This window comes from Urocampus carinirostris, chromosome 15 (genome assembly GCF_059441175.1).
Source record: "Urocampus carinirostris isolate Australia breed hairy pipefish chromosome 15, RoL_Ucar_1.0, whole genome shotgun sequence".
Lineage (NCBI taxonomy): Eukaryota > Metazoa > Chordata > Actinopteri > Syngnathiformes > Syngnathidae > Urocampus > Urocampus carinirostris.
In genome coordinates, this window is record NC_142363.1 from 25,271,397 (window position 1) to 25,281,078 (window position 9,682).

Sequence of the window (9,682 nt, forward strand, 5' to 3'; positions counted from 1 at the left end):
AGAGATGACACATTTATGGAACAGAAAGTTAAACATCTAAACTATTTTATAAATACTGATTTTTGTTTGGGTGTGTTTGTATGTGACTCGTATTCTCCGAAACGGCTGAACCGATTTTCGTGAAAATTTACGCAGTTGTACTTTAAGTCCCCGCCATTGTCTATAGCTAAAGGTTTAATGTTAAGCCACCCCCAATCCATACCAACAACATCGATAAAAAATATTTTTTGTGGGGTCTCTAACGCCCTCTGACGGCCAATTTGGGTACTGCAGATCCAAACTACCGAGACCACTCCAAGCAGCTAAATGCAATCTTTTATTGGCCCTGCAACGGCGTGACGTTTTGCCTGTAAATAAATAAAATTAAATAAAAATGAACAACGAATAAAAACATGTCCCTACGAATAAATATAACTTGACTTGACCCAATTACGCATGCACATTTCTGCAAACAAACCCAGCGGAATTGCCAGTGCGCAAAACACGATTGAAATTATGAGAGCAGTAAGTCGGTTCTCCTCTCTCACATATCGTGGAACAAGAATCAAAAGAAGAAAGTCCACGCATGCGGGAAGCCCTCTCGATGTTTTTCTCTCTCTCTTTTTCTCTCATGATGTTCATCAAGAGGCCCTCAGCAGTCAGTGCAGTTAATCAAGTGCGCGAGTGACGTCACCAGAAGCCCCCGCCCCCCTCCGCCTTATACCTGGACCCCCGATCCATCCACGGCCAGCTCCCTGCACTCCATCCAATTAACAACTAGAAGGACTTTGCAACAAGAACCACCAGAAGAGGGGCATTAAAAAAAAGAAGAAGAAGAAGAGGACGAGGAGAACCCCCCCTCCCAGGACAAATAATGTCGATGAGCCCCAAGCATACGACCCCCTTTTCCGTGTCCGACATCCTGAGTCCGCTGGAGGAGAGTTACAAGAAGGCGGCCGCCGCCGCCGCGGCCATGGAAGCCGCCGCCGGGGGCGGAGCGGCGGGGGCGGTGAATAACTTGGGGGGGTACCGACACTTGCAGGGGGTCAACCAGGGGAGCATGCAGCAGCAGCAACAGCAGCAGCATCCCCACCACCAGCATCACCATCACCAGCACCACCACATGGGTCCAAACGCCGGCGGAGGTGGCGGAGGAGGCGGCGCCGGGGGGGTCTCGTACCACATGAGCGCCGCCGGGGTGCCGCAACTGAGCCACGCCGCCGCCGTCGGGGCGGTGGGCGGCTACTGCAACGGCAACGACCTGGCCCCCTACCAGGAAGGCGTCAGGGCGGCCGCGGCCACCGGCTGGTACCCGGCCAACCCCGCCGCCGACCCACGGTTCTCCACCAGTGAGTTTTGTAAGCGCGCGCGTGTGATTTTATTCCCATACACACGGGGGGGAAATCACATCATTTATTTGTTTTAATAATGAAAAAATTGGCATTTTATTCTCTAAAATAATTTAATAAAACAAAAAAACTTACACTTTTTCGTTCCAAATTAGACAACACTACGTTGTTATTACATAAAGAAATAATTAATAACATATTTTTAAATGGACTTTCATCGTCATCACTATTATATAATGAAGCAAATTTTGATTTGTTATTTGCATATTTTACACAAACAATATTGACTTTAAAACGAATTTCTTAAAACAAATGCTATAAACGTTTTAATTTCAAAATCAAATTATACTCCGTTTTATCATTCATTTTTGTCCGTTTTAATGGTGAAAGGGACGTATTGGTCTTTATTAATAATATTATTAATATTAATATTATTATCATTATTATCACCATCAATGTCGTTACGATTATTATACAACTTAACGTATTTTATTTTAAACGGGAAAAATCATCAGATTTCTTCACCGTGTACTCGTATTCGAGTTTTAAAGGGGGTTGATTAAAAAAAGTAAATTATACATATTTAGTTAAAATTATATTTTGTCAATTAATCAATAAGAAAAAACATTTTTCAACCATAAACAGCTTCAACGTTTGGCATATTGAAATGTAAAAAAGACAACATATTTTTTAATTTATTTCACGTTTTCTTCTATTAATTTGATTTGTTATAAACATATTAAAAAACAAGTATTAATTGGGTTTATTTTGAATTTTAATGGACAAATCTCAAACAGAACAGTCTTCGATTTAAAACAATTAAATTGTTGTTATATTTTAAATCAAAACTCTGCATTAACTCAATAGAAAGATGGAAGAAAATAGACTTTTAATCTCATCTCATCTCATCTCATCAGCCGTACCGCTTATCCTCATTAGGGTCGCGGGGGGGCTGGAGCCCATCCCAGCCATCTCCGGGCAGTGGGCAGGGGACACCCTGAACTGGTTGCCAGCCAATCGCAGGGCACACAGGGACAGACAACTCATTCGCTCATTCACACCTAGGGACAATTTGGACCGGCCAATTCACCTGAAATGCATGTTTTTTGGAACGTGGGAGGAAACCGGAGTGCCCGGAGGAAACCCACGCAAGCACGGGGAGAACATACAAACTCCGCACAGGATGTCTGGAGCTGGATTTGAACCCACGACAGGTTCCCATGACATGAACTGTGCCGCACAAGCGCTAACCACTGCGCCGCCGTGCTGCCAGACTTTTAATCGATAACATATATATTTTTTGAAAGTAGATTGTTTTGTCAAATATTTTGATTTTAGACTTAAACACGTTTGTATAAATATTAATATAGAACAACAAATAAACAAAAGCAATAATGCATATTTTAATCCATCTTGTTGAAGAAATAAAATGTTTTCTTTCTTTTTAACTCTAAAAATATTCAAAATACCGATGTGAATTATCATTAACATTTCGTTGAGACGTCCAACAATTCATGAAACACTGACAGTCCAACATAACAACGAACTCGACAATTTTCCTCTTTCAAAATACAAAATATAGATTTATACTTGTCAGAATGTAAGAAATTCCACATTTAGATAAAACATACACCGCAAAAACTTGGGGATGTTAAAAAAAGGCTGACAATAATAATAACATAATGTTAATCATAAAGAATTATTTAGAAGTATAACATAGAAGATAACTAATTTTAAATCATGTTCAACTCTTGGATGCATAAGTGGGGTTGTTATTCTTCAAAATATTTAAAAATACAAAAGTTGTAATATTGTTACGTTCCAGGTACAGTATTCCTCATAAAACAACTTTATGACATGATGCCGTTAGTATTATTTCCCTCCATTAGTTTTTGACCCCATTAATGGGAGATTGTATATACTAGTGGGTCATACATCCCAGGGTTAACAAGCAAATCACAGCATATACAAATTAATGAAATATATTTCTAAACATGACTAAAGGAAGTAACGAAGTGAGAAAGAAATGGTACCAAAATATAAAGTAAATCACATTAATGTCAATCAAAATATCATTTTATTATATAAACCACTTGCACATTTACGACCAAAAATGACATTTTGAAATTAATAAACGGGAAACGCTATATTTTGATATCAAACAGACAATATCATAGGATTTAATGAAAAGGAGTACAGATTTCGATCACGACATAAAATTAGATCGAAGACTAGGTCAGACAATAATAAATCAATAGAATAATATACGTTTTTTTTAATGTTTTTATATCGACCAAAAATGATTTATTCGCAAAATACGAATTATTATGCTTCATAGTGCATTTGTATTCTTTTATTTTTGTTTGTATTGCTGTTGCGATTTTTAGTCCTGAAATGAGAGTGAGCTGTTTGGTTGTGGGTTAAATTTGATATGTTTCTTATCAATAATAATAATAATAATAAACATAATTAGATAATAATGAATATAAGCCCAAAAGAGGAGAAGAAGGTCAGAATGGCCGATGCATGAAACTAATTAATTACAAGCCAATCCTATTACTTCACACGAATGTGTTTTTTAAATATTTTGTACCAAACTATCCATCCATCCGTTCGCTTATCCTCAATTAGGTCACCGGGTACTTTAACTAAAGTTAATCCATTCTAAAACAAGACGAAACACAGACTTTGTTCAGTCATTTGTGCACGATTAAATGGTTGTAAACTGACATCCATTTTCCCGTCGTTTGCATCATCATCGCATAACAATCAGCATCTCAACAAGTGCAACGGATGAAGCCGACATACTTGAACAGGTCGATCTATTAATTTCCACTCATGTACACACATTTTTCCTTTCTGTTTTCTTAATTGTTTCATAAAGTTTTTGATTTTGCATTCATTTAAATTTTGAAGGGGGATAAACGGGGAAAAATGAAACCTCCATCAATCAATCAATCAATCAATCAATCAATCAATCAATCAATCAATCAATTACATGTAAAAAATAATAAAACTAAAACGAAAAGATAACAGCTAAAACAAAACAACATAACACCAACGAATACCGTAGATCTAAAACCAAAATGGGGGGAAATACATATGGGTTGTTTCATTTGACAGATAATATATTTCAGGTCAGTTTATTATTATTATTTAATGAAAATGTATATTATTTAAAATGTATTGTTTGTAATATTTTAGGTTCTTAAGAGAAGTTTTCTGATCTTTTTTGTTCAAATATTATTTCTGTTTGAACTAATGGCTGAATTAGAACCTGAATATTGACTTTAAAACAAATATCATGAAACACTATAAACGTTTTAATTTCAAAATCAAATAATACTCTGTTTTATCGTTCTTTTTTGTCCATTTTAATGGTGAAAGGGAATGCTTTATATATTTATTGAATTTTATGTTTTCACAAGAAGTTTTTCTATTTTTGTTTTAATGTTTCTTTCTGATTGAAATAATGGCCGAGTTAAGTATTTTTGGGAGGAAAGTAAAGATCATATTTTTTTCCAATCGACAACTGCATGAAATAATAGTATTTTCTGAAGTGATTTTTTTTTCATTGTGCGTTTGTTATTATTTTTTGAGTGTCTAAATAAATATAGGTCTGCTTTATTGCTACTTGTCTGTTTATGCAAAGTTTGTTTCACAATAATAGGGAGTTTTCGTTGGGCTTAGAGCATGCTGTTGCAAATTATTTCAATTTAGATTTTTTTTTATATAATATTTATGTTGCAGTCTTTTGTGTTTTTTATTCATGCATGTTTTAACCTTTGTATGTGTTATCACTGCATTATTTTAACCTTTTTATGAGTTCTATTCCTGCATTACTTTAACATTTTGTCCGTTCCTGCTGCAATAATTTACTCTTTGTGTCTATGTGTTAGGACTGCATAATTTTGAACTTTTAATGTGTAGTACAAATGCATTGTTTAACATTTTTTCCATGCGTTATTACTTCATTATCTCTGTATGTGTGCTATTGCAGAATTCTTTTAACCTTTTTGTGTGTAACCGCTGTAATATTCTTATCAATTTTAGTCCGTTATTTATGCATTGCTTTAACATTTTTGCATGCGGTATTACTGGATTTTTTAACCTTTGTGCAATAGTGTGTTGTTGCTGCACTACATCAATATTCTGATGATTGTTTTTACAGTATTGTTTGAACCTTTTTGTGTGTTATTACTGCATACTGTTTAACCTTTTGCATAATAATAATAATAATAATAATTTCCTTGTATTGTCATTCTGTGTAACAATGTACACAGAACGAAATGTCGATTGCATCTGACCCGATGCAGCCGCAGCCAAGAGAGGGCGCCGCCGACCACTTTTTAAGTCTTAGGAATGACTCGGCCGGGGCGCGAACCCGAACCTCCCAGTCGTTGTTATTGCTTTATTCCAATTAATGCATGTTTTCATTGCCATTTGTATTACTGTATTATCTGAACCGTTGCGTATGAGTGTTATTACTGCATTATTTCAACAGTTTTGTGTGTGTTATTACAGCACAATTTGAAACTTTTTGTGTGTGTTATAACTGCATTATTTCAACCTTGTTAGTGGGTTATTATTGATTTTTTTAAATAATTTTGTGTGTGCTGTTTAAAGCACTGTTTTAGAGAAAAAAAATCTTCAGCGTCCTTGAGTATAATGTTCAGTACAACTGCCACTGTGAATATGCACATCTCTATTATATATCAATTAATAGTTTTTAAGGTTTTTACCCTTCTCAAATTCGTACATTTGAATTTGTTTTATACACTGAAGGGTTAAGCCCTCCAATTTCGTTACAGTTGGGTTATTTATTATGGTTTTGAACCTTTTTGTGTGCGTTATTCCTGCATCATTTTAACCTTTGTATGTGTCTCTCTTTTGCAGTTTCTCGCTTCATGCACGGTTCCTCATCAGGCATGAACATGGGCGCAATGGGCGGCCTGGGTTCCCTGGCGGAGGCCCACGCCAAAGGCATGCACGGCTCTCTAAGCGCAGCAGCGGTGGCACCCCGGCGCAAAAGGCGCGTTCTTTTCTCTCAAGCGCAAGTCTACGAACTGGAGCGTCGCTTCAAGCAGCAGAAATATCTGTCAGCCCCTGAACGCGAACACCTGGCCTCCATGATCCACCTGACCCCCACGCAAGTGAAAATCTGGTTCCAGAACCACCGCTACAAAATGAAAAGACAAGCCAAGGATAAAGTGTCGCAGCAGCAAATGCATCAACAGGACGGAGTGGCCACAGGGGGGGCTGCTTGTCAGCAACAACAACAGCAACAATCGCCAAGAAGGGTCGCGGTTCCGGTTCTGGTCAAGGACGGAAAACCATGCCAAGGAAGCGGGCAGGGGACCACACAACAACAACAACACAACCACAACCATGCGCACACGCACCAACAACAAGCCGCAAATGTGCTGCTGATGTCCGGGGGGCAGCAAGTGGGGAGTGCCGGACACTCTCCGGAGCTTGCAGGGGGGTCTCTTTCGGTGAGTCCCCCCGCCCTGCACGCGCAAGTGGGCGGACTCTCGCACCTCAACTCGCCCGCTGCTGAGTACGGAAGCGCGCTTCAGTGCTCGGCGTTATTGTACGGAAGGACTTGGTGACCCTAAAAGTGACTCTTTTGAAGATTGGACTGTTTTTTTTTCCTACTGTGATTTATTTATGTAAATTATATGAGCTGAAACTCCTACACGTTTTGCATTCACTTAGGAAAAAATCGTGCTTTTATTTGTGGATTTTTATTTAGCACAACACAAAAACAACCAAGTCAATCATTAATTAACAAAAGGACACAGTAATCTATTTTCACAGAAAACAACTGTATAATCGATACGAGAGCCGCATGTCCTTCATGTTTTGGAGTTTCTCTGCTCCAATACGTGCAATTCCAACCGCCTGGATTATTTTTAAGCCCAATAAATGTGAATTACTTGAGTTGAAGAAGAGAAACCTCCAAAACGGCTCTCGAGGACCGGGTTGGCCTCCCCTGCCAATTCAATACTTAAACTTGTGCCCATAGGATGAACCTCAAGCTATATACTTAAAGAAAGGCTTTGTTGGACTAATTACACGTTTGTCTTTTTCTCCAGTTATTCGGAATATATACATTGTATGGAATATATTTTAGTTGTATTTTTTGTCTATTTCTATTCAGATTTTTTTTAAATATTTTTGGGTATTTTATTATTGGATAATGGAATAATTTCCAGTTAATTTATGGCCCAAAAATATTTTAAAAGGGGGGGGGGACTAAAAATAAAAACACTAAATAAACCCTAATCATTAAAAAGCAGGTTTTGATATTGTTCTATTTTCCTGGTTCATGAAAAGTAATTCAATGGCTATTTTAATTGGAGAATAAAATAATCAACTGGAACTGGAAAGATATTCGAAATCAAAGTAAAGCCTCATCTCACTGAAAAACTCTTTTTCATAGGATAATTTCATCAAATGAGGAGGATTGTTTTAGCAGGAACAACAAAATTCAGACGTAAAATAAAGACCCAAATAACTGCAAAGTAAGTATTTTTTTAAATTATATTTCTTCACGTAATGTTTTATTATTTTTCTGAATTTAAATATTTTGGCTCAAGGAATCATTTTAATAGTTGTTTTCATGGCAGACAAAAATCTGTTTCACAGTAAAAACAATATTCCGAATCGGCAAAAACAAAAACAACTTAAAACACCAAAGGAAAAATCCTTTTTAGCATTTTCAATAATTATTTCCTTATCAGGAAAAAAAATTAAAAAGAAAATATTCCCAATCAAAATAAAGCCCCTAGTCCGCCCAAAATATATATGTAAATAACATTTAATATATTTATCTTCATGGAATAATTAGTTATACTTATTTAAATGAAGGAAAAAAATCTACGTAAAAGGGAGAAAACAATTCAAAATGAAGCGTAAAATCACACCCAAAACATGTTTTCATTTCTTTCTTTGGGGAATAAATTCAATAGTTGTTTCCATGGAAGATAACAATTTAACGGGAAATCCAAATAAGGAATAAACTCACTCAAAACATATTTGAACATTTTCTTGTTCACCGTATGATTTAAAATTAAAAAAAAAATCCACTAGGAAAATCATGGTTTAACATCAAAATAAGCCACAAATCGCCCCCAAAACATGTTTTCACTTGTTTTATATATAGAATGATTTCACCGGTTAGAAAAAAAAACAATTTAACGAGAGAAAAACATTAAAATCTAAATAAAATCCGCAATTGATTAAAAAACGTGTGTCCTCTTCGTTTAATTATTTCAATAGCTATTTCCATGGAAGAAAGAAAATCTATTTAACAGACTAAGCAACATTTAAAATCTAAATACAGACTTAAATAACTTCAAAATAAACTACAGGTTTTCGTGTCTTCATTCAATAATTTCAATATTTTATTTCATGAGCGGGGATTAATACAGCCCCAAATCTCCATCCATCCATTATCTACACCGCTTATCCTCAGTAGGGTCGCGGGGATGCTGGAGCCCATCCCAGCTATCTTCGGGCAGTAGGCAGGGGACACCCTCAACTGGTTGCCAGTCGCAAGGCACACACTCACTCGATCTCATGACCTCAAAACTGTGCCGCACACGCGCTAACCACTGCGCCGCCATGCTACCCGCCCCCAATCTCTCCCCACCAAAAACAAAAACACCAAGCTCCCCTCCAAGTGAATGTATCAAGCGTCCATTATTATCTGTTACTGCTTTTTTTGCCCTTTCACCTCATGTAAAAAAGGAAACATTCAACTCTGTATACAGTTTTTGAGGCCACTATTGCTGTCGTTTGGTTTTGTATTTGTACGTTTATATGTAACTTATTATAGATATTTGACTCACCACACAAAAAAATGTCCCATTAATAAATTATGGAAAAGGTGATCCCTACCCACACAGCCAACTTTCATTTTTTTCTTATTTAAATCAAGTCATGTTTATTTGTGACTTAAAGGTCTTCACAGACCACAGAATGTCAAGGCCTATTCATTCATTCACCTTGCTTTGTAACGTTATAGAGCATATTATTTCATTAAATGTTTTTTTTAGTACAACTCAATACAGGTTACTTATACAAGCCTTAAACATACAAAATATATTATTGAAGCAATTTACGAACAAATTCAACTTACGAACGATCGTATTTATGGAATTATACTACAAACGAAATGAGACAATGAGAAAGGAATATTTTGGTTGCCCCAATTTACCCGTGTTTGGTTTAGAGCGTTTTAAACAAGATAAAATATTAAGAAATTTAAGGCAATGCATTTTAATATCGCATCATACACAGTCAAATAAGCAGTGTTTATTTAATACTCTGTGTATAAGGAACATATG

The 9,682-nt window shown here is 36.4% G+C and overlaps 1 protein-coding gene across 2 annotated transcripts; it reads left to right on the top strand.

The window, feature by feature from the left end:
• Positions 1 to 753: 753 nt before the first annotated feature.
• On the top strand, positions 754 to 9,232 carry nkx2-1 (NK2 homeobox 1). Of its 2 annotated transcripts, none has more exons than XM_088355191.1 (2): positions 754 to 1,337; positions 6,225 to 9,232. In XM_088355191.1, exons 1-2 carry the CDS (start codon positions 854 to 856, stop codon positions 6,938 to 6,940), a joined length of 1,200 nt encoding a protein of 399 aa, XP_088211317.1. In that variant the 5' UTR covers positions 754 to 853; the 3' UTR covers positions 6,941 to 9,232. The 2 variants fall into 2 exon arrangements, with proteins under 2 accessions (XP_088211317.1, XP_088211318.1); XM_088355192.1 differs by having other exon boundaries at positions 754 to 1,328.
• Positions 9,233 to 9,682: the final 450 nt, after the last annotated feature.